Source organism: Macrobrachium nipponense, chromosome 44 (genome assembly GCF_015104395.2).
Source record: "Macrobrachium nipponense isolate FS-2020 chromosome 44, ASM1510439v2, whole genome shotgun sequence".
Classification (NCBI taxonomy): domain Eukaryota; kingdom Metazoa; phylum Arthropoda; class Malacostraca; order Decapoda; family Palaemonidae; genus Macrobrachium; species Macrobrachium nipponense.
The window spans coordinates 51,535,245-51,561,453 of NC_087221.1; the positions used below are offsets into that span (position 1 = coordinate 51,535,245).

The 26,209-nt window shown below is 40.7% G+C and overlaps 2 protein-coding genes across 18 annotated transcripts in view; one reads left to right on the forward strand and one right to left on the reverse strand.

Moving 5' to 3' along the window:
- Nucleotides 1–26,209, forward strand: part of LOC135204360 (serine/threonine-protein kinase OSR1-like) — a 368,965-nt gene that overhangs the window by 313,056 nt on the left and 29,700 nt on the right. The gene's annotated exons all lie outside the window — the stretch shown is intronic.
- On the reverse strand, nucleotides 299–16,219 carry LOC135203818 (putative cyclin-dependent serine/threonine-protein kinase DDB_G0272797/DDB_G0274007). The gene is made up of 4 exons (XM_064233788.1): nucleotides 13,871–16,219; nucleotides 11,350–11,860; nucleotides 6,999–7,269; nucleotides 299–491 (listed from the first exon to the last, which is right to left on the reverse strand). Exons 2-4 carry the CDS (start codon nucleotides 11,684–11,686, stop codon nucleotides 299–301), a joined length of 801 nt encoding a protein of 266 aa, XP_064089858.1. The 5' UTR covers nucleotides 11,687–11,860; nucleotides 13,871–16,219.

Sequence of the window (26,209 nt, forward strand, 5' to 3'; positions counted from 1 at the left end):
AATATGTAATCCTTCCTCCATTTAGTGTTAATACATCCCTTTGTGCATTCCATACACTGCTATATAATAATTTCTAACATTAATACTTGTATCTGACCTGTGCAATGTTTCAGCCCATATGATAAACTGAAACTGTAAAAAGGTTTTGCTTGAGCACACAGTGGATAGCATGCATCTTCTTTTCATATTCAACTGACAACAGTAACCAAGACATATATATATACCACACCATAATAAGTGACATGAAATATATAGTACTTTCTAACATAAACTAACAGAAGATTAAATATTTTCTTACTTACTCCAGTCTAAATGTTAGATTTTGACCCAATTCTGGGTGCTGAGTTATTTTATCTAAATTGGCGGCAATAACAATCAAATCTCTGCCATCAACTAAACCAGCTGCAACTAGCTCAGATGCTACACCTTCTGAGGTATCTCTCCCTACCGTGAACTCAAATCTTATATCATTGAGTTCTCTCTTCTGGTTCCTGAAATAATGAACAATATATTACCAAATGATAAATGATATTGTTATGGATACAATAAAGTTTGTTCATACTTACCTGGCAGATATATATATAGCTGTATTTTCTGATTTAAGTCCGACAGAATTTTAAAAAAAAAAACTTCCGACACACGCAGTGGTCGGCCAGGTGGTTAGTACCCACCATTCCCGCCGCTGGGAGGCGGGTATCACAGGAACCATTCCCATTTTCTATTCATAATTTTTATTTCCACTGTCCCCTGAGGGGGAGGTGGGTGGGTACTTGAATTATATATATCTGCCAGGCCAAGTATAGAACAAACAAAATTTATTGTATCATAACAATATCATTTTGTTCATGAAACTTACCTGTCAGTATATATAGCTGAATCCCACCTTTGGAGGTGGGAAGGGACAGAATAGAAGGATTTTGGGAAACAAATGCATGCGATGATTTACATCTTGGTTCCACCTGTTAGCATAGCTGGCTTCGTGTTACTGCCACATAAGTCTGCTTGTGCTACTAGAGTTGCCAGCGAGGTAGAGACCTATATAGCTGGTGCACTCCAGATGATCTGTCAACAGGGCGAGACCACGACGTGACTAGACCATATTGACCATACCATGAGGGCTAAGAAGTAAAATAATATATATATATATATATATCACCACCTGACCAACCTAGCCAAAGTTAAGGTGTTTTAACTAAGGCTTAAGAGAAGAAGTCGCCGTTGTCGGCGACTCAACAACTAAATTAAGAGCTCTTCCTAACCATTTTCTACAGGATAGGATGAGTGGTACTTCTTGCCCCCAAGATTGTGTCTGCAGACACGTATGGCCCTAGCGAGCAGCAGATCTCATATGCCATCTTCACATCTCGCAGGGAGTGTGAAGTGAACACAGAGTTGCTTCGCTAAAACATGGTACTCAGGATGTTGCTGAGTGCCATGCTCTGTTGAAATGCTTCCGAGGCCGCGCCCTCACCTCGTGAGCATTCAGATCAAAAGATTTCAAATCTTTGTGCAAACACAAGAATTAGCATTTTTGAAAGAACTCCTTAACACTAGCCAGGGTGTTCTTCATATGGGCAAGTCTGTCTTTTTCGGAACACTGCAGATTGCCCGAATGACTTAGACTTTCTTGAGTTTTATGTAGATAAAACTTGAGAGACCTGACAGGGCACAGGACTCTCTCTGGCTCCTGCCCACTAACTTGTGCCATCCTTGCTTCCAAGCTCCTGGCCCAAGGACAACGGGCGGGTTTCCATTCTTAGGCCACAACGGAAGGCTTAGAGAGCACACCGCCTTGTGTTTTCTAAAGCCAAAACTTGTGACGATGGCTTAAAATTTCACTAACCCTCTTTGTCGTCTCTAGGGTGGTTAGAAGACGGCCTTCCTGATCACATGCAAGAAGTTAACAGGTAGGAGAGGTTCGAATGCTTTGACATCAAGAACTTCAGACTACGTCTAAGTTCCATATTGAAAGCTTCGATCTGGACATGCACAGTCAGTCCGTCTGTACTAAAGTCAGGTGACCGACCAGTTGACCAGTCAGACGAATCAAGGACAGCAAGGCTGTACCCTGAAGACCATAAGGCAACTATTCTTCGCTGAAGGATGAGTGTCTGGACTGCCTCGGGCGATTCAATCTAAGCAAACCTTGGGGGTGTATCAACGCAACCCAACGTCGTCAGCGAATCAACTCCTGACTCGATCTTCTGTGCAGGAGAAAGGAGCGAGGAGCAAAAAGGCGATTCAGTCCCGAAGGAAGAATGCCTGACAGTCCAACCTGGTCTCATGTTACACGATCATCGGGGGTGGTGATAAACGCAACCGACTTCGACAACAAGAAACTCAGGGCTATATATGTCGCCTGATCTCGCACGAGTGTCTGACTCCGAGAAAACAGGCGAGACAAAAAGTAGATGGTGAGCGAGTTTCGAGATTCCACAGAACTCAAAGATCGTGAAGGGCTTTGTTGTTTGACAGAAGCAAATCTCTGAGCCCAAAGGCCGTCAACAACATATTTGCATATTCTTTAATAGTTGTGACTGCCAGCTTATCCCATTCTTCAGACGGAAATGAAAGACGGTAATCTTATTCCTGTCAACATCTCATAGTCTGAACGTAGTCAGACTCAGAGCGGAGAGGTTATTGGTACCTTTCGAGTTAGAGTAGACCGACTCTCTCGGAAAAGGTCCTTGGAAAGTGAACTAGGAAGTATGTGACCTCTGTGAATCCAGGATCCTGAAGGCCAACATGGGGCGATCAGCGTCATTGTCGCTCCCTGTGACGTCATAAATCCTCTTATTACATTTCCTAAGCGATTGAAAAAGGGGAAAAGAGACTAAACATCCATCCCCGTTCAATATCATAGGATGGCGTTTAATGGTACCGATCCCGGATCGAGAATAAGGGAGCAGAGAAGAAGCCTCTTCGTCCTCAACATATCGAAGAGAAGAATGAAAGGGCGTCCCTAAAGTCTAGACAACTCTCAACTTACTTCTAAAGAAAGATTCCACTCGGAAGTGAATAGTTGCTGCCGTCGATCGAGACGATTCGTACGGACTTTTGCAATCCTGTAACGAACCTGTAGAGGATCGTTACATTCTACGCCTGTGTTATAATAGGCTCTTTCTCGTAAACTCGAACAAGGACCGAGAGAAGATACTTCTTAAGTATGAGAGAGCTGTGGAATATCAGAGTTGATCTGGACCACTGGTTCTCAAAACTCGTTTCGAGGACTGGAGGGACTACCGAATCGCTTTTACTTCTTTCAGATTGAGATCCAGGACATCTGAAACCCTATCCAGATGTCCGGCACCTTCTTTCTATCACCTCAGGTGATAGACGCACTGAGAGATGTTCAGAATCATTCCTAGATCTAGAATAATATTTCAGTTTCCCGTTAGGAAAAAAACTGTGGTCTGAATTGCAGTCTATTTGGGGAAAAAACAAACTTCTTCAGGAAGGAAATGGTCCCCCCCCAGCAAGCTCATCCATTCCCTCCCCGAGTATATGCTTACTTCCCTAATAAGGCTGCGCTTTGCCTAAGCAGGAGAGCAAATAAAAGTGCAATGTTGCGGTAGACTCGTAGTTTCCATTAACCGTGCAAGGTCAACGAGCACCGAAAGGATTAGGAGATAACTTTGTTGAATATAGTAAGGCAAAACGAATGCAACGTTTATTCATTCACGTAAGAAATCCCCTCAATCTTAGGCTAAAGTCCGTGATTGTAGGACAGAGATACAGTTAGTCAGTCAATCCCGCAGGAGAGACGTAACCGTCAGCACAGAGATACGGTTAGTCAGTCAATCCCCGCAGGAGAGAGAGACGTAACCTACCGCGCATGACAGCGCACGATCTGTTACTGACTCGGTTGGACATGGCGGACAGACACAGCGTGACAGCAGCAGCCAGCAGCTTACGAACGTTGTCTCTTAACTTATGTCTGGGTTGCCAGCTACCTATTCTACGAAGAAATAGGTCCGTTATTTTTGAGCAGAAAGACTCTCAAGCTGGTATATTTAAGCGAAACAGAAAACGCTAAATATATAGATGCGTTTGTGTCGTCAGAACACTACCATACAACGGTAAAAGATAAATCGGAAACTCCTGGAAGGCTGCAGGGAGTAACGATTAAATGTCCTTAAATAGACAATAGACCTCTCGGTTGCCATCCGAAGAGGTTAACAACAGCAAGCGTATATGACTTGAACCAACCAGAAGTAAAATAACGCAAGGCAAATATGAAATTAATATCACAAAGTTTGTTCATACTTACCTGGCAGACATATATATAGCTGAATTCGGAAATACAGCTACATACGTATCTGACAGGCAAGTTTCATGAACAAAACTTAAGAGAATCGAAGCAGGTCAGCTCAGCTTCTTCTGTTATTGGACATAAGCGTTCATGACGTAGTCTACAAGTCTATTTCTTGTACGAGTCTGCGAATGACGAATGAGAGCTCTTCCGAATCTTGTCAATAAGAGCTTATTCGCTTACGCAATATCAAGTTAATGAGATGTTTGTAACAATGAGAACTAACCATTTACGGGACAAAGAGATATTTTTGCAATGAGGGGATACCCACTTACTTGCACAAAACGAAAGTATATTGTCAATGAAAGTGGGGAAAGGTCACTGAATTGACAAAACGTAATCCAAGGAAGTCGAGCATTTAATTTTTTCCGATTCCCGTCTCAAACAAACGAGGAAGGGGCAAGAATCCTGTTAAGAGACTGGGCTTACGGCAGGTAGAACGACGATGTTCAATTCGGCAGCGTAGTCCCGACTAGAAACTAACAAAATATATCTGAAAAACCCTTTCAGATGGGCTAAAAAGCTTGCAAAATTATCCTGGGAAGAGGAAGAAAACTCTCCAACCAGCTTCCTCTGCCCGTATCACAACTAATGCCTGCTAAAGCTTAAAATTTATTGGCAGTATGGCAAAGGAAGTCCTGTCTTGCGCTTTCCTGCAATAGCGTCCTTTTGATGAGTGCCTTTGCAAGAATCCTACTGAACGTTGCCGAGAGTCCTGACGTGCAGGACATCGAGCCTTACATAACCCGTAACTGCATTATCGCAAAGTCTTGACTGCGGTAGTGGCAATTAAAGTTATTTATTGGCAGAATGGCAAAGGTAGCGGTAAGAGCAAACGAGATCTTCTCCCTTGAGCTTTCCTTAACTCCATCCATCTATGCGAAAAGCAATATTAATTGACAGAGACCTCTTGCATTCACGAAACCCGATGTCTTGCTGGGTTTCGAAGAAGAAGTTGTCTGTTCACTTTAAGCTTCCTCCGAAGCACTGCCTACTTCACATTCTTTGCAGGTGAGGTAGAAGGTATCACCGAAGGTAGAGGTAAAAATTCTTTAGGCCCAAATCTGAAACAAGAGCTTGAAGAGTTCAACAGAAACGTTCAGCCAGGCGACACACCTGGCGTGCGTTGGTGCACGCTCGGCGTCCCACTGGAGCGCGCTCGGCGTCCACTGGCGAGCGCTGGTGTGCGCCCGCGCGCGCCTGGAGTCCATCCGAGCGTCCCAAAAAGAGGGTTCGTCGCTCTCAAAAGCTTCCTGCTACTATGACTTCTTTTACGTATTTCTCGGTGGAAAGACGGACAGCGAGTTCAGGCGACGTTCGCCTTCTTACTTCTCACTGAAACGCATAACGAGAGAGAGAGAGAGAGGACGTGAAGCATCCTCTCTATAAGCTTCTATTTAGAGGGCGCGAGTCCTTCCGAAAGCTCCAACCCCTGCACGAGGAGGACGCTTCGAAGGACGAGAAGCAATCTTCAGGATTCGTGCACGCGCACCCCCCACTTTGGCCAGTCTGGGGATTTTCATCAGAAACTGCCGAAGGCACGCCAGATCGGTGGGGGTTCCTTGTAACCCTCCCTTAGGCTTTCGACATGCTCCCTCCCCTCCCCGGGTCCTGGGTGAGTCAAGCAGAGGTCCCGGCCTAGAGGCGAACGAGGCCGATCTGACGCACCCTCCACTACACAAGGGGTATCACTGCACTTCACTTTTACTCTCTAAAGCAAGCACTTTCGATTCTAAGTTACGAACCGAAAGAGTATCAGAGAAAGGGCAATTCCTCTACAGACAGTGCTTAGGGCCCGAAGGCAACACTGCAGGGTTAGGAGTAAGAACATTACAGAAGTAGCACTTCACAGCAATGAAGGAGAGCGAGCACCTCTCGTAGACATATTCATAGCCCGTAGGCCATACTACAGGGTTAGGCAAAATAAAGTCTAGGAAGGTTAGCAGGTTCACCTACCCTGACTTTTGTTACTGATTAATTGCGTACATACGAATCATACGTCTTCCTTACGGAATTAGACATGTTTACTGATTAATTGCGTACATACGAATCATACGTCTTCCTTACGGAATAGACAAAGTCTCACACTCTTACATGACAAATCTCAACAAAGAAGCAAGACACATACCCCTCGACATACCAAGTGCGACTACATACCAGTGCGGATACCGAAGCTTTCGGTAGCCACACCCTATCTTTGCAGACAGCCCGTCTGAAACTAGCCTAACTAGATTCAGATATTGTTTTATCAAAAATGAATCAAATCAAATCAATTAAGATAGCTATGCCTAGCCACAAATCCAAGTAAATAATCAAAAGACAATTAGGATACTTAGCGGCAATGAAGTTTCCAAAATCCTAAGACGGAGGTACTGAAAACAGGTGTTTTCAGCACCGGCGACAGAAAAATTATGAATAGAAAATGGGAATGGTTCCTGATACCCGCCTCCCAGCGGCGGGAATGGGTACTAACCACCTGGCCGACCACTGCGTGTGTCGGAAGTTTTTAAAATTCTGTCGGACTTCAGAAAATACAGCTATATATATATCTGACAGGTAAGTTTCATGAACAAAAGGCCAATTCTAGGCTTAATCTGAGTAAAAACTTTTATTTTTGTTATGCATATGAAATCAAAGTTTCAGTCTTGTGTGTTGTTTAAATTCTGAAGAGTCAAAGCCTTCTTACCTTACTCTTAGCACCAAGTTAATAGGATCACCCTCAACAGAAACCTGTTGCTGGACGGGAGGGGCAATATATCCCCCGGTTCCTTCAGGTACACCAATTACCTGAGGTACACTTGCTATGGGAACAATTTGAGGCATACCCTGTGGTAAGACCTGCTGTACACCTTGGGGCATTGCAGTACCTAATAGGTAAGCTTGTAGGGACTCCTTGTGCAACTGGTGTGCTGCCATTAAAGGTGTACGATGCCTGTCATGGACAACATATTTGGAATCTGTTGAAAAGAAACTTTAATTAAAAATCAAGGTCTGAAAATGATAAGTATAGTTTTTATTTAAAACAAACAGAAGCAATCTTGGATGATTATATACTACAACACTGCACCCAGTGATGTGCTGAAATAAAAGAACATTCCTAGAATTTTCAATTTTCATTTGTGCATATTTTTTTGAAAACCAATCAAAAGGTCATAAATTAGCAAATGAGTAAAGAACAGAAAAAAAACAAAAAAAAAATATATACAGTAGAGACCCGGTTCACGACCGTATTAGACTCGAATATAACGGATTTCGCCAACTAAATTTACCAATAAACTTTGTATCTGTTTTCAACCAAAAAACCAGTTTCCGACCCCCGACCATATGATGTTTGTAAACAAACTGTTTCCCGCCAGCCGCCGCTAGTTGGTGTCATCCAGTGCTACCAAATGTAGCATAATTTCATGTTTTTTAGCATAATTTGACCCAAGAATTGGGAGCTTAGCATAATTTCTTTCACACTTAGGGTTCTAGTACAATTTTAGAATGTATTTTCACTAAAAATTTTAAATAAAATGCAGAAAATTCCTCAATTTCATACACAGCTATAGTGAATGTATCTTCAAGTGAAATTGCCTCAAAAGCAGCACTAACAAATGAGTTAATTGCTAAGTTTGAACCCAACTAAGGAATGTTAAATTTGTGAAATATAAATAAATACCCACAGTGGCATGACAATCACGATCAGTTTTAGTAAGTGTTAATAATGTTTTTTCTTCATGAGTAAAGAAATTACTTTTTTTTCCTTTTTTTTAAGGTTTTAAGTTATTTTTTTTTCAGTATTTTTATCAAAATTTTTATTATGTCTGAAGTGATTTCACACCCAATTTTTCAAGTATTTATTAATTGTGTATGTGATATGTTAAAGAAAAATAGTGTTTCAGTGGCATGATAATGATCAAGTAATAAGTACGTATGTTTTTCTTCTTGAGTAGAGACTGGTTGTTTTGTTTACCTTACCTTTTTTTTTAGTTTTAATTTTTCAGTAAATATCAGTAAATAACAATATGTTATATTTTAAGTAATTTTCACACATTTTCAAGTATTTATTAATTGTTTATGTGACCTGTTAAAGAAAAATGGTTCTGAGTAGCATGATAATGATGCAGTAATAAGTAAAATTTTTCTTCACATTTGTATGTGATGATTCTCACATTTGTCAAATAGTATAATGTGATTGCATATCAAATAGTGTACTAGTGATTGCGTATGTGATCTATTAAAGAAAAATGGTGTTTTATTACGAGTTTCCTAACATGTAAAGATTATCAAATTATTGAGTTATAATATTGTCTGTTCGTCACTTTGTATCATTTGCACCTATATATAAATGTTTTAAATTTCCATTTTCCTTACATCGTTGTTTTAGCTCAAATGTATTAGAGAAATGAGATAATGATAGATTAATAGCATAATTCTGGCACAAAATTGCACCATATTTGGCATAAATTCTTGCTTGGACTGACTAGCATAATTTAGCAAAACGGTTGGTAACAACTGGTGACGCCACTCGGCATTGTTTAAAGTCCGCAACTAATGTTTACAAACATTCAAACATGTGTCGTGTCTTGTACACCTTGCGCGCATTTCGTTTGCTTTTTCGGTGGTATCAACTCTATAACGCAGTTACCTTTTTTGATTCATCATGGGTCCCCAACATTACTACTGGCTATCTATTAAAACCTTTTTGCTATTGTTTATCTCTGAAATATGGAAAAGTGTTTTACATGGCATTTGCGTTTTCCTTCTTCAAAATGTTTCCATCATTTCCAACTCACCAAAAAATAACCTTAAGTTTCGTCTATCCTCTATCCTCTGCATAAGAAAATGATTGATCGAAAAAAAAGATTTATCAAGCACCCTTGCTTGATTTTTTTTTCAAGCGTAGACATATTCTAAAATCATGCTCACACTTGAGGCGCGCGTTTCAGTAAAACCAAATGCAATACGACTTAAGTGTTAGGGTTTGGAGTGAAGGCAATGTTATGTATGTAGGTTACATGTGCGGTTCGGTAGCGAATGCAATCTTTAAGCTTTGTTAAGCTTGCCGGTAAAGAAGAAGTTAGTCATAGCTTATATCAGAGAAGCCACTATGCCATATTAAGTGCGTAGTAAACTTAAGAAATTAAGAAGAATCTTTTATGTCGTACCTGTAATACGTCAATGTTTACTGTAAGATTTGGTAGTGAAACCAGTTACATACGTAACAGGTTTGGTTCGGTAGCAACGCAATCTAAGCTTTTTAAGCGTGGCCAGTAAAGAAGAGGTTAGCCTTAGGTTAACTCAGAAGCCGCTACGGTATACATTAATTATAGAAATTAAGTAGATTTCTTTTATGTCTACTGTAAAAAATACGTCATTGTTTACGTGTGAGATTTGGTAGTGAAACCACTGTCACATACGTAACGTGTGCCGTTCGGTAGCGAACGCGATCTTAATCTTTGTTAACCTTGCTGGTAAAGAGGAGGTTTAGCCTTAGCTTAATCAGAGAAGCCGCTATGGTATAGATAATTATAGAAATTAAGACTATTCTTTTATGTCTACTGTAAAAAAAGACGTCAATGTTTTACGTATGAGGTCTGGTAGTGACACAGTTTACATATGCAACGCGTTTACGCAATCTGTATGATTCATTTATAAGCCTCCTCGTTAAAAAAAAAAAAGAGAGAGAGAGAGAGAGAGAGAGAGAGAGAGATAGAGAGAGAGAGAGAGAGAGAGTTGAGAGAGAGAGAGGAGAGAGAGAGGTTTAACTTGATATTAAACTCAAGAGATGCTGTACGTAATGGTATATCAATTAAACGGACATTAAGAAGATTCTTTTACTTATACGTACGTATATGTACCATGCAGTACCATATAATTGTCAAAGTCCAATAAGCTTGAAACCAGCCCTGATATTGGACAATTTGCCGTAAAAGACGCACTTTTTTTATAAGGACATTTTATGAAACAAAATCGTTAGTATCGTAACATTACATTTACTGAAAGATAATTTTCAAGCGATTTTGTATACAGTATTGCAGTCAACTCCGTAAAAGATTTACCATAAATTAATATCGAATGTAAACGTTTCTAGGCTTATAGCGAGATATGGTTTTTTTAGTACCATAGTCCCGATATAAAACCACCAGGCCTGCGCTATGGTTTGTTACACCTTAAATGCTGACTTACTGTAGGCAAATTTTTGCAAGTTTTTGATAAATATAAATTGGGGTTTTTTTTATTTTAATAGTTTATTAATTTACTGTATAATTAGACTTTGCTTTTCAATGTTTTTTATTATGTTAGCAACACGTTTTCTGCCTACCCACTACACTACGTTCTACTTACTATTTTACCTAGGTAGCCTATGGCGCTTGGTCAACAATCGGTTGGACGCAGGCTAGTTTTCTTTATACTGTATATTCTACATTTAAAATTATAAATATACGTTTAACATGATATTTATTTAACTTTTACTTATTTAGTTGTAATTTACAGTAATGTATTGTATAAAAAGGCAAGGTTAGGGTAATAACTGATGGTCAAGAACGGATTAATCCATTTTCAGTTATTTCTTTATGGGAACACTTGATTCAGTTTTCGAAATAATCAAATTTCGACGCTCCCTCTGGAACGAATTATCGTCGAGAACCGAGGCTCTACTGTACTGGTAAATATATAGTAATCTCCCTATTATTTTGCTCTTCCAAAATATGCACTGCAAATAATATTTTTTTCAATCTATTATTATTATTATTTCATTAGATGCTTAATATAATGTAGCAGGCTGTATTCTGGTGACCAGCATACTTCATTATGAAAGATAGCTTACCCAGACCATCAAACTAAAATCTGAAAATTCAGCCCTGTGCAAAACTATTAAATATTTTACTTTAAATACATTATATTTACGCGTGTTATACTGTACCACAGTCAAGAGGTGGATACCATTACTTAAATTTGTGGGTCACAAAACTGAGGGAAAACTGAGGCACTCACCTGCTGTGGTATAACCCCCAACAGGAGTTTGTGGAGGAATCTGCTGCATGGCATACTGTTGAGGAGGTACTGGCTGACCCTGTGATGGATGGGGAGGCCATAGGCTGTTGTTGTAACTGGTACCTGGGGTGTCATGACTTGTGGCTGATACTGTGGAGGATAGCCTTGTTGTGCTATGGATCCTGGGGATACTGCGCTACCATTTGCGGCTGATACTGAGTGCTGCATTTGTTGGTGGGGAGGAACTGGTTGTATTAAAGGAGCTGTTGCTGGCTGCTGCTGTTGCTGCTGCTGCTGCTGCTGCTGCTGTTGCTGCTGCTGCTGCTGCTGCTGCTGCTGCTGCTGTTGTTGCTGCTGTTGCTGCTGATGCTGCTGTGTCTGGGTAGGTACCATTGGACTTGGATGGGTTGGAGTTTGTTGTGTGGGTTGAGGTTGAGGTTGGGGAACTTCATTTGAAGGGGGATGCTGTTTGTCTCGAGGCTGTGATGACTGATTGGAATCAGGCTGAGGCTCTGTAGTAGGCTTGTCAGACCCACTTTCTAAACTGCTAGTTGAAGCCTGATCTCCCTAAACACAAAAGCAAAAAAAAAAAAAGATAAATACTTTTTCCTACTTACCTAGTTTAAAATATATGTACTACCATGAAGCAGATCATTTTCATATCACCACACTATGGACAACCACAATTCCCCATAAAATACAAATAAATACAAATGATATTCTGCAAGTTAAAGAAAACAGAACCAGGAAAATTAGATGAAAACACCTCAAAACAGGGATTAACTTGTGGTGCATTAGGGAAATGGATCAATTAAGCAATATCTGGTGGGAAAATGTAAAATATTATTACAAAATCAACATGCTTTTAAATCTCCAATATGCTTTGTAATAAGTCGTTTCTTCTGTCCTACATAGGGCTGATACTCAGAGAGGGTTTCTGCAACTTGACCTTAAAAAAAAGAATTATCCATGCAAGACAACAAACAACAACAAATTAAATTTGAAATTTAAAACACCTTTAAAATGGATTTAAAATATATCTGAAAGATGCTTTTCATAAACAACTAATGGCAAGATTCTAAAATGACTGATTTTTATAACATTTGTCCTTGTACACTTACAAGGTTATTGTAAAAATTAATAATTCACTGACAAACTCCTCCAATCAGAATCCAGAGACAAAGTTTTTCATTTTATGAATCAATGTTTTAATTACTGTATTTCTATGGCAGAAACAAGTTTATCATGAAACATGTTACATTAACAAAATCATACATGTACTTTTAACGGATAACTTATTCATTAAAATTCTTACCCCAGGCAAAGTATTAATCTCTAGTGACATCATTAAATTACTGTATACATTGATATGAAGTTAATTCAATCAGTACTATTTTTTTTTTTATGTGAAAGAATCTGCATTGTGCCTGGACAGAATTTATTGGTTCAAAGCCACAAGGTTACACAATGAAACATGTACTCTACTTTCCTAAGAAATTTCTACAATTATAAAATAGAAAATATGTTAAAAGCTGAAAGGTAAAACTAATGAATTTGATGTGAAAAATGTTCAAGCACATATTCATAATCTACATCGTTTAGCAATGGTTTCAAACACAGTTCAGATATTCAATTACAGTCCATACTTTGTAAAGTTTAATGTACTGAAAAATAAGAAAACACACCATACAGTTTCAAAAATCTCAATAACCTTTTGAGGACTTGGGATGATGCAAATCACACAAGCATAACCACCATTAAGGAAAAACTCTTGAAACATGTGCAGACACACAAAGGGAAAAAGAATGAACTTTAAAAAGTTAGGCATAACCAAGGAATTGGTAACTTGCATTTGAAATGAAAAAAATATTAGAGATCTGTATGTAATCAGGATACAAAAAATAATTCTACTTGTCCAAGTGACAATTCTTACCAAACGAAACCTACATGTTTAATATGAGAAACATTAGCAGCAGGAGCTGAATTAATTTTGTTGTCAGCAGGAGAATTATTCTTGGAAGTAGCATTGGGTTTCTGAAATTGTTAAGTGAATTTTGGATGAAGTTGACCCCTAAACAAACACCATGCTAAAATTTGGAAGTTTTTCATCTTGCATGACAAAATCTTTTCTTTCTCCCTTATATACTGTACATCTTAAAAATTTTAAGGAATTCAAAAATATCCATGAATGGATTATTATGCACTACACTGTATTAGGCAATACAACAAATCTAATTTTTAAAACACTGCTGCTAATCGTTTTTTTTTTGGCACTGGAGTATTGCTTGTTTGGAAAGTAACTATTATTTCTAAGAATTTCCAGTAATATACACAAAATGTTGCAATCATTTCATTGATATTTACTACTTTCTACAAAGACTATGCAGAACACATAATATCACACTATAAAGTTGCCCTCATGAAAATTAGCTCTAAATAATTCACTTAGAATTTTAAAAATTTCTAGAATACATATACAACATGTTTAACATGATTATCCTTGAAAAATGTCATGACCAGTTAAAAGTCTGAGGAACTAATCCAGCCAAGTAACTAATGAATCCTAATTTTACTTACATCTTCATCCTTGTCTCCTTCTTCATCACTGGACCAGACCCAGTCGCCACTCTGTGTTCTATGTAACCGACCAGATGTACCTGGTTGCCGTCCACGACTTTGCTACAAAGACAATTTCATTGTTACTTCCAAAAGCTCATTTTCTAAAGAAACCCTGACTGACAAAAGTAACAAGCAAATTCTTTTTCATGTTGTAAAGTCATAAAAATTTGAAGATGGAATTTTGGTTACTTTTAAAAACTTATGAACACCATAAATGAAGACCACTGCAAACTTCCCAAATACACCTCCTGCAAGTTGACAGCCCACTAAATCAAAATTTTATTTAAAATACAACATAATACAATACTATTGGACTACATTTACATTCATAACCTATACTTGAATCTCTACAAAACACAAAAACAGTAAGATGTGTTCCTTCCCACATAAGTGTTTCATATTCCCACATAAGTGTTTCATATTCCCACATAAGTGTTTCATATTCCCACATAAGTGTTTCATATTCCCACATAAGTGTTTCATATTCCCACATAAGTGTTTCATATTCCCACATAAGTGTTTCATATTACGTACATGGAATCTCTAAGATTCATCACAAAAGCAACACATTCCCAGGAAGACTTTCATACACTTTTATTTATTGCGTTTACATGCAATTCAACAATATAAAAATATGAGTTTAAAAGTAAAATGTCTGTTCCTGAATACTCTTGGAAAAAAGTGCCATCATGTAGATAAGAATGTTTAAACAGACAGGGCTGGGTAAAACTTACCATTGGAAATAATGAATGGTATAAGCAAATAAAACACCACAGTTATCTGGGAAATGACCTAACTAAATAATGATGATTCAGTGAATTTAGTTGGCCCATTGTTTTAGACAGCAATGGCATGGACCTGTGATTATATCAAATTCTAAAACTATAAAACTCTGCCATTTTCAAAGGTGAAATCCTGGTTCACTTCAAGTGTAAGGTTCTTGAGAAATCATTACTGATTTTATAAATCTTTCCATGGCCTTTCAAAAGGGTATCTCTAAGTAAATTGTGTTGCAATTTAGTTATATCAATGACATTTTCATCTTTGGATGTCAAACTTTGACCATTCTTGTAGTCTGGTCTTCTGACCAAATTTAGCTCCAGGGAATAAACTCATTATAGTGACTGCTACTCTGGTTTTATCTCAAAAATTATCTTATCAAGTTGCTACAGGTATTTTTAAGGAGACTGAGGAACACTGAAGTCTATAAAATGGTTTTTCTATCCTTAACTTTTTGTTAGCTACATACAGCACTAAATCCTTTGAAATTACAAAAAAATTATACATTACTGTACTTGCAAACTTCTAACTGATCAAAATCATACCCTTCAACTTTGGGATCTGGAAACATAATTGATCTGTGTATTGTCTGTTTATTTTTTATGCATAAAAATTTAATACACATATGGCTTTGCAGCTTTAAAGTTTATCATTATAGTTTTGAAATTGCTTTATTTAAAATTATGTCTTGTTCTGGCAGTATACTGTCCATTCCAAAGTCTACATATCAATAACTCTTGTAGTCTGAAATGAGGATTATACAACAAGAATTATTCTTTACACTTTTCTACAATTGTTACATATGTTTCATGATGAGGATATAAGGGCAACTTCAAGATCTGCAAGGGATTTTTTCAATTTTCATCCTATGTCAACCTTCATGTGATACACCAATAGTTCATCAACAGAGGTGCTTTTAAAAGAAAATTCTGTTACAACGTTTGCAACAAACATGGCTAAGCCCATGGCCATTAGTTTTATACCTAATAAACCTTTTTAAAGTATCTGCAATAGTCTTAATACACAAACCTTATCTTAGAAGAGAAAGAATAACCACTCATAAATTGAATATCAAATTTTGGATACGCAATATGCAAATGAAATGTCCTTTAATGTAGACCCCACACTTGTGATGATAGCAATAGTGCCACATGCTTTAGATCTTTTATTGTTGTTCATTGCTAGAATACTTGTCTCCTGTTTAAACACCTAGATCCTCCCAGGACCTTTGCAGATCACGATTACCTAAACAAAATGGAGCAAAGTGGTCGTTTCCCTTTTCTTGACAAGGGTAATTATGATTTTGAGCATTGTTTTAAGATACCCAATGGGTCCATCTTTTATATACTATACTTTAACAGAGTAGAAAAGTGGGTGCCAGTCATTTTGCAGAAGACAGCATTTACTTTCTCTTGTAGTGTCACACCGTCTAGTGTCAGAGGTCTCTTATAATATACAAAGTAAAGCTGTGGGACAGCCTTCCTGGGAGTGTGATAAATGTTAATGCATCTCATTATGTAGTATGTTTACAGTATATTTATGTTACTTTTACTTTTTATTTATATATTACTTGGCCTTTCTATGGTTCTCTTGCATACCACCATAAAGTTCATATCTTAAAAAAAAATGATATTAACAAATAAGATTTGGATATTGCGCTCCGATTTCATCAAAAGTACCCTTAAGTTTAGAAGGGAAGCTCAGGTTAAAAGCAATGGATCATCTCAAGTTGGAGGCATTGGAGCGGCTCAATGCTTGGTAATGGATTGCCACTGGTTCTCAGAAATGGAGTGGCTCAAGTCCTTACAAGAGGAAAGAATTACTGGAGTGGGTTTGGAGCAGGACTGGAGCAGCATGGATTCTTTGAATGGAACAGCTTGGGTCACTAGAGCAGCTCAGGTCCTACTTAAGTCTAACAACTTAGGTTCTTTGAAGAGAAACAGCGGGGTTCTCGAGATTGAGCACTGGAAACATTTGCTACCACAACCTCCTGATCTTTCCAAATGGCCACATGTGGCAATCACAAGGTTTGCTGTCTCATCCAGAGGTTGTATCAAGAGCCATCCCACAAGTGGCTCCAAGAATGAATCTGGTCATAGCTCCATGTGAATCTCTGCTTAAATTGTCATGCATACTGAATAATCAGTGGAAAAGATAATCTCCGAAGCTTATGTGAAGAAATATTGTCTCTGTTAGTGATGTGGAAAAAGCAGCCTTGGCAATCAAGTTATGCAAGTGCTGTTGCTTATCTCTTACACAACAGATAACAGAGAAAAAATACTGCAAGTTTTCTATCTGCAAAATGGAAAACTCAAAGGAGCAGAGGTGACAAAAGTGGCGGGTGATGGAGCCCCATTGCATTGCAAAACTCTGGACTGAGGCACTAGCATGGCTTGGCATGGAGTGGATGAAAAGTCCATCTCACATCATCTTTGGAGAGGTGCTCCATGAAGTTGACAAAAATGCACTGGAACAGCTCAAAGAACTCTTTGGACCAGGGAATCAGGAGAAAGACGGGGCCAATCTTGGAAGAAAGGCAGAAATCAGGCAAGTATATCTGTCCCCAACAAACAGAATGCCAATCAAGAGGGTCCAACCATACAGGCATTCCACAACTCAGCTGGTATACCATGGAAACACCCTACATTTACATTAGTAGAAATATAAAGTAAAAGTGTGAAAAAAAAAAAGGGGGGGGGGGGGGGAAAAAAAAGGGGGGGGGGGGGGGGCATTCCTTCACAGTCCTAAGCAGTTAAGAATATTGTGCTCTTGAGCACAGACAAACAAAGAACAGAGTTGGATTAATAACTGTAATTACACAGTACTTGCATTTCCCTTCGGAGAATTTTTCTCAAGGGCATTCATAACAAAATGGGGACTACGCTATGGATAGCAAAGCACATGTCTTTCACTGTAAAAGCACTTGAAGAAAAATATGGGTAAACCCATAAGGTTTCCAGATAATCAATAACAGGTTTTTTTTTTTTTAAATTAGATAAAACCTGCAACAGTTTCTAATTTCATTAATGCAGATTGTTTTATTTGAAAGGTGCCCCAGTGAATCTACAAGGAAGGTAGGTTTGGAACCAACAATGCTTACTACCCTGTAAACCTTTATGTTAGTACTGAATATCTTCTCCAGTTTTACTGCCTATCTTTTATGGGATTGAGTGGAATGTAAAATTTAGACCAAGGGCCAAGCGCTGTGACCTACGAGGTTATTCAGCACTGAAAGGGAAAGTGAAAGTAAAAAGGTAGTATTAATGGTGTAACAAGAGGAAAACCTCGCAGTTGCACTATAAAACAATTGTTAGCAGAGGGGCCAAGTACGATAAAGAGAATATGAATGGAGGTACAGTTAAGGAAAAATGAAAGGGGTTGCAGCTAGGAACCGAAGGGACTATGCAAAGAACCTGAAGTAATACCTACTAGTGCACCACATGAGGTGCACTGACAGCACTGACCCCTCCCCCCCACCTCCCCCTGATAGGACCTATCTTTTACAGACCATTGTGTATGAAATCTTTTTTAGCATAGATGTGTTTATGTTTGGACAGTTAAGCATTAAAAATGGGGTGAGGGAGTTGGATTATCATGCTTATAGGGTTCTAAACTGGCCATGGCCATGTCTTCTGTCTATGTAATCTCTGCTGAAATAACTTCTAACTGGCATGTCACTTACTTCTAAGTTTACTGTATTGTACAAAATATAATTAAAACATCAAGAGTAAGGGTATGGATGGGTCACCACTTCCATCTTGTACAAATTTACTTGGAAAAAGCTGCAATGCATATCAGTCAATTACAAACTGTATCAAGACTTCATACACTCTTGCAAGGAATTTGCTATCTCAAAGCACAATCACACAGCAAATCAGTCAATTACAAACTGTATCAAGACTTCATACACACTTGCAAGGAATTTGCAATCTCAAAAGCACAATCACACAGCAAAAACCAAGCCATGCACCTTATATTTTATTTGTGAATGGTGAGAGTTTCCTTAAGACTTTTCTCTTCCCCTGTAAGTTGGCTGCCTTCAACCAAATTTCAATTTGAGTTAATTGAATCAAGGGCTTACACATACACATGTATGTTAGATATGGGAACTGTTCAGCACTGTTTTGAGCAGAGGATCATCTTCCACCATATACTATATGGTTTATGGCAACTGATGCTTTCTATGCAACAGATGCTTGCTTTCAAGGACAAGGTACAGTCTTATATCCACATTTGAAGAGGCAAGGCATCTACTGCAATTGCCAATTTACATTTTCTAATACCATACCTAAAAATGATACCAGAGTGAATAGTTTTTATATGCTTTATTTCCAATAAAGTAACCCCAAAATAGATGTTTGTGCTAAATCATCATTAGTTTTAATCTTCAAAGAACAAATGTGAAGTACTGAAAAGTTTTTTTTACAGAAATTATGTATTAGTCTAAATGTTTTTTAAACATTACAAACTTAAGATAATGTACCCCACAACCAGTTTTACTAAATACTAAAGTTTCTTACAATATACTCTGGACAATTTCAAGATGCTTTGCTAAACTGACCTTGCAGAGATGGGCAGGTATTAGTTTTAACTGTGCAGAGTGAGATGAGTTGGGAGTGGGTGCTACTAGTAGTGTGTTTAAGTACTGGACATAAAATAGTCAACTTGCATGCAGCATATCTTTCTTATATGGCCTTTTGTATTTGCTCCTGGTCTCAATATCTGTGACTGATATAGCCTTGTGCATTTAATGTGATTGTGCTATCTGATTATTTCAAGACATTTATATATAATCCATATAACCTCTAAATGATTTCTTGAAACTGTAAACATACCAAATTTGTAACTAATTTGTATTTTCATAACTAACAAACCTGAGGTCTTAACATTAGGATTTACTAGCGCCAAGCTGGAACCGGTAGAATTAAAATTACACTTGTGAGATCCAGGGGACTAATGGCATCTATACCAGGTCACGGGGCATGTATACCCAGAATGCCCACGGCTACCTGTGACCCATCAGTTATATTTCTAACCCAGTTTAGACTGCTAGAGGGGTGGTTCGAGGTGGGCCTTTAACTGTTAAGACCTCAGGTTTGTTAGTTATGAAAAATACAAATTAGTTACAAATTTGTATTTGTTCATACACGAAACAAACCTTCGGTCTTAACATTAGGATAGACTTACTATTGGAGGGAGGTAAGTCTCTACAACTGACTGGAAGTTTGCCACCTTATCCATTTCCGAATATATAGGGAAATTCTAGAGAATGGACAATGAACCTAGGACCAAAGATATAAGCGGATCTATGGTTTCCTCCCACTGGGTGTAGATACCATTCTACTGTTTACTCTTGTCCCTTGCGACTGGATCCACCTTCACCCCTCTTTCCTTATTATCCAGAGGGGTGTGTTGCTACTGAAAAGTATATCATCAGCTAAGATAGCTTCACAGTATGGCTGACCATCTCACCTGCATCTAGTCCGTTCCAGCACATGACGGTACTCTCCTTCATATTGTCCCGTTGGTAGTTAAAGGAGTAGGAAGAAAGTAGTAAAGAAAAAAGACCAGTCATCCCATTCATTCTACTTTCAATACCTTCATCTTAGACTAGACGCAAACTGACCCGCCAGGGGCACTGGATGAACTATATCACTTGTTGGGCCGCCACCACTGGACCCAAGGAAAAGGTGTCCAAGGATCTATGGGCAACATCTTTTAAATAAATGAGGTGAAAGTTGTTTGGCGCTTCCACACGCCAGCTTTCAGAATTTTATCCACAGACATGTTCTTCTTAAATGCCAGGGAAGCACTCACACCCCTGATGTCATGAGCTCTAGCTCCCACCTGGCTATCTGACCCTCTGTCTTCTGCAGTATAAGCATTTCCTGATTGTCTCCCTTAGCCAAAATGATAATGTATTCTTGGACACTTCCTTCTTGTTCCGTCCTGTACTTACGAACAACCTCTGGCACCCCGGCCTGAGGTTGCCTTGTTCTCTTTAAGTACTCCCTTAGTGCCCTGACGGGGCACAGGAGCATTTCAGCTTTGTCGTTGTCTACAAAGTCTGCCAAGGAAGGTATGGTAAAGGAGTCGAATCTGCCGTCTACTATTGTTGGATTTTGGGTCTTTGCCACGAATTCTGGGACAAACTCACACACCATTGATCTCCAACCAATCTCGAGTGCTTTATGAGATATGAGAGGCCATGTAGCTCCCCCACCCTTTTGGTTGAAGCCAGGGCCAATAAGAAGACTGTCTTCAGGGTCAGGCTCCTACCCGTGGACTGCCTTAGCGGTCGTAAGGGGGTTTTGTCAGACTACTCAGTACCTTGGTCAGATCCCATCTGGGGCTTTTAGCTCTTTGGTGGGCTTGACTGTTCAAAGCTCCTCATCAGCATGGCCAACTCCCATGAAGACGATATGTCCACTCCTTTCATTCGTAAGACTGAGCTAGAGCAGCCCTGTACCCCTTCACTGCAGATACAGACATATGTTTTTCTGTTCTGGAGATATATCAGAAAGTCTGTAAACCAATCACAGTATGTGCTGACCCATTCCCTTGGTATACTGTCGCAGATGATTTTCTGATATTACCTGCCATCTGAGTTGCTGCTTTCTGCGAAAACCCTCGCTCTCGGAGGAGATACTTGACAGTCTCCACCCGTGAAGCGATATGGGAGCTTTCAACCCGACTGGTGGTACCTCTCCACGTGAGGCTGACACAGAAGGTTGCTCCATGGAGGTAAACTCTCTTGGCACATCTACTAGGAGTTCCAGTAGGTCTGGAAACCACTCTGCTTTCGGCCATAACGGGGCTACCAGGTCATCTTGAGGTTCTGAGACCGCATTACCCTGTTCAGAACCTGACGGATTAGACAAAATGGAGGAAATGCGTACACGTCCAGATTGTCCCAGGGGTGTTGTAGCGCATCTTCTGCTGCTGCCTCTGCGTCCGGGACTACTGAACAATACACTTCCAACTTTTTGTTGTACCTGGTTGCGAATAGGTCTATGATCGGTCCTTCCCACAACATGAGCATCCTGTCCACTACCTGTTGGTGTAGGGACCACTCCGTTCCAGAATCTGATCCCTGCGGCTCAACTTGTCGGCCACTATGTTTCTTTTTCCCGGAATATACCTGCCTTGATGTCTACCAGGTTCTCTATAGCCCACTGGTGAAGTTGAACTGTCATCACATGTAACTGCCGAGAAACTAGGCCTCCTTGCTTGTTTATATAAGCTACTACTGTGGTGTTGTCTGACATCAATACCACCGAGTGTCCCTTTACTCTCTCCCTGAATTCTTGTAGAGCCAGGAAAGCTGCTTTCAACTCCAGCACGTTTATATGGAGTTCTCTGTCCTTGCAACTCCATTTTGCTGACACCATCAACTCCTCCATATGGGCTGCCCCAGCCTCTAGTGACGCATCCGAGAACAGCAAGAGGTCTGGGGAGGATTGTTGAAGGGGGACACCCACTGTCAGATTGTCGTCGTCCACCCACCACAGCAAGTCTTTCCTCACTTCTGCCGACAAGGGAATTTGCTCGTACGGGTGATCTACTGTTGGTGACCAAAACTCCTTCATCCTCCATTGTAGGGACCGAGGTGTAGCCTTCCTTGTGGTACTAGCTTCTCCAGGGAGGTTAGGATTCCCAGCACCACCTGCCACTGTCTTGCTGGCTGTGTCTGCTTTCCCAGAAAGGCATTCACCACTTGTTTTGCATTTCTGTACTCTTTGGTCTGTCGGGAATACTTTATTTGGCTTGTGTTGTGTCTAAATCAGCCACATTCCCAGATATTCCAAATGTTGACTTGGATCCAGCTGCGACTTCTGCTGATTCACCACAATACCTAGGCTGTGACAAAAGCTGCAGGAGGGCCGGCCACGCCATTGGTCCCTGAGTAATTTCTCCCTGGGACTTTGCTATCACCAGCCAATCGTCCAGATATCTTATCAGCCTGATCCCTGAGCGTGCAGCCCACGAGACTCGAGGGTGAACACTCTTGTAAAAACTTGAGGAGACGTTGTCAATCCGAAGCACAGGACCTTGAACTCGAAAGCTTTTCCCTGCAAGACTGAAGCGGAGAAATTTCCTTGAAGACTGATGGACTGGTATCTGAAAGTATGCGTCCTTTAGATCGACTGTCAGCATAAAGTCTCCGATTCTGACTGCTTGTAGAACCATTTTCGGAGTTTCCATCTTGAAACTGGTTTTCCTTATAAACAGATTCAGCGTTGACAGGTCTATTACTGTCTTCCACTCCCCGTTGGCTTTGGGTACCAGGAAAATCCTGCTGTAAAAGCCTTTTGTCGGACTGCATACTTGTTGAACACAGCTCCTTTTTCCATCATCTTCTTCACTTGTCCCTGCAGAATAGTGGCCTTCTGAGATTTGTGGGCATACTAAGTGACGTGGGGTAATGGTTGATCTGTCGGGGCGGGGGGGGTTACCTCGAACGGAATCAAATACCCGATCCTGAGAACATCCACCACCCACTGCTCTGCCCCTAGTGTCTTCTTTCGAGACACTGCTGTTGTCTTCCCTCCAAAGGAATAGTTTGACTGTTAGAGGTTTTCCTAAACTGCCTGTTGCACCAACCTATCGTTAGTGTCCATCCTTCTTCTATCTATCGCTTTCTTCCAGTATGACCTCTGGCAACAGTAGTTGCGATTCCAAGATATCCCCATTCCTCATTGCTAACAGGGAATCCAAAATCCACATTATGCGGCTTAGTCTAGCCAATGCTGCATCTCTCCTCATTAGCAGGATATTTGCCCAAACATTGGCACTTACGTTTGTCAGGTACGCAATCGCCTTGGACCCTGACTGTAGTAATCTAATGAACAATGGTTCATCCACTACTTTCCTTGTTGCTTCCGAGGATGCAATTTTCGCCACTGCTGTTGACCAAAGGTCTAACCAGGACGCAGCCTGAAAGACAGAAGAAGCTGTTGCTTCTAACGTGGCAGCCTCTGGTACGTCATCGAGGGGCACTCCATTTTAACCTGATCCAAGGTTAATCCAGGCCTTAACCTTACAACATTAGGGTTCATTTGTCTATAGCAGCAAAAGGGACCTTCGGTGGTCGTATAATATTTCCTTTGCTTTATCATTGGAGGGGGGGGGAATAAATTTAAATGATCTATTAGATCTTAAGGAATTATCCCTCCTGCAATCTTTGCGTTTACGTGTTTGGCAAGACCGATTCCGCATGACTCGAAACAAGGCAATTCATACGACACCTTGGTATCCCCCTTTAGTCCAAACGCCATGTCAATTCCAGGAAGGAAGCATACTGGCCGGTGGTTTCTGTCTTCTCCGAAAGGCTATTGAATTGACGAATCAAATCAATAACCTCTGCATACGAGGCCAGAAACTCTTGGTTTTCTCCTTCCTCCGGCTCTAGTGTACCACTCTCCGTCACGAGAGATGTTGTCTCGCCTCTATCTTTCTGACAGACGGCCCGGAATTCCTCCACGGCCGCCTGCCCCTACGGCCGCGGCCTCTTTGATCTTTGCTGGCCGCTGTTGGTTCGATCCCAGATAGTCAGCAGGGGAACGAGAACGTCTCACTCTTTCTCTGCTCACGGATCTAGAGCGAAGAATCTCGTCTAGATCTCCAAGATGAAGGCTCCCTTAAGACAGAGGTAAGTTCGTCTTTATTAGCATTGGCATCGTTTTCGAGCGTCGGCGAGCCCGGCCTCGGCCGCCTTCTATCCAGACGGACACTGCCTTCCACGAACGTATCCGCCGAGGTTGCCAACTCTCTATTTTTCGTACTTTTAATAGGAGCCTTATCGTCCTTCGTACGTATTTTGAAACGGCCTTACGGGCGAAACTGGACCTGCATTCCATCCTCTGCTGCACCTTTCGCCGCCAACGTCGATTTTACCAGAGGTATCGCAGTTTTTGCGATCCGAACTGGCAACTCCGCCTCGGCCGCTAGCTCGCCGGCCGTCACCTCTCTCGCTTGTTCGGACTCTTGCGAACGGCTTCGTCTGGCAACCTTGTGCTTAATAGCCACTGATTTTACCGACCTTCTTGCTGACTTGGAAAAGACAGTCCTTCGTCCGAAGAAGAGGAAGAATTGATTCTTCTCCTCTTGGCCCGAGGATCCGCTAGGAACTCCCGAATCCTCCTCCAACGCTTGACTGGCGCTCGCCGTGACGTTATCGGACTTAGCGATGACGCCGAACTAGGAAGAAGACGAAGAAGGCGAATCACACTTTCTTTTTGCTCTCTTATTCATTCTCTCCTCTATATCCTGTAACTTCTGCATTACAGTTTGCATGACGGATCAGAAGGCGTATTAGCGTCTGGGAGCCGCGAAAAATAAAAAGGCCGAGAATCGGTCTGTGACGTCATCACGCCTGCCATCTCAGAGTGTGACGTATGTTGTGACGTCATCCCTCCTCGTAGGGAGAGACTGAGAGGTTTCTGCTGGTAACCGCACGTTTGCTGCCAAATTACCTCCCACGTTCTGCATCGCTGTAAATACTGAGTGGGATGGTGAAGCACGGCATTAATTCCCATAAATTGCAAGCCCGGGGGATGAGGAACATTCAGCGCTGCCGGACCCTGCTGGAACCGTGACGTCATATAATGCGCAAGCAGACCATCCAAGGTTGGTACGCCTGGTAGGCCTAGCGCTGACCACGTACCATCTAACCTATGCGCTTGCGTAGCAGGAGCCTGGAACAAAGATGGCGGATCTCCCCCTCTACTGCTGGGAAGAAAGGAGAGTGCAAATTATTCATAAAATTACCCAAGGCCCCTCCCGACGTTTCGATACAGAACCGCTAGGAGAAACCGAAGGGGTATGAGACAATTCAAAAGCAGGTGGAGAAACATATGGAGCAGCCTGGTTTATTACCGATACAAAAGAAGCCGGTAAGGTTTGGTTCATCAAAGATGGCGTCACCCCCTTTCTTTTGTATTGGCTTTTCCCATAGAACTTCTTCCACTGTTCCACCGACCAACCGCGACAAACAGAACACGGATTAGTAACCGTATACGTTTTCCCTGCACCTACTACACGTTGGATGAGGATCCGTCGACACCGAGGTTAGGAACCTAGAACAAGGGAAGCCACTGACTCCTGGCGCATTTCCTTTGTCTCCTCTTCGAAGCGGTAGACGATCCCGATGTTGAGGTCAAAATTCTCCATCATAACCACGTATACACTCTTACCACACACTGATCACACTTGGAGAAAGAAAAGGAATGAAAAAATCAAAAATGAAATGGATAAAGAACGGGCAAACTGAAAAACCGGCTTTAAATGAGATAGGACAGTAACACGTCTTATCTTAAAGGCGGTGGTAGGAAAATAACTGATGGGTCACAGGTAGCCGTGGGCATTCTGGGTATACATGCCCCGTGACCTGGTATAGATGCCATTAGTCCCTGGATCTCACAGTGTAATTTTAATTCTACCGGTTCCAGCTTGGCGCTAGTAAATCCTAATGTTAGACCGAAGGTTTGTTTCGTGTATGAAACACAATGGTTTTCT

Bases quoted from the DNA above. Each gene is read 5' to 3' on its own strand.
- LOC135203818 (XM_064233788.1), bottom strand. From the start codon at position 11,686: ATGGTACCTACCCAGACACAGCAGCATCAGCAGCAACAGCAGCAACAA. The intron at 7,270-11,349 runs GTATGCCATGCA...TCTTTTCAACAG, and splicing joins CAGCCAGTACCTCCTCAACA to ATTCCAAATATGTTGTCCAT. The intron at 492-6,998 runs GTAAGAAGGCTT...TCATTATTTCAG, and splicing joins AACTTGGTGCTAAGAGTAAG to GAACCAGAAGAGAGAACTCA.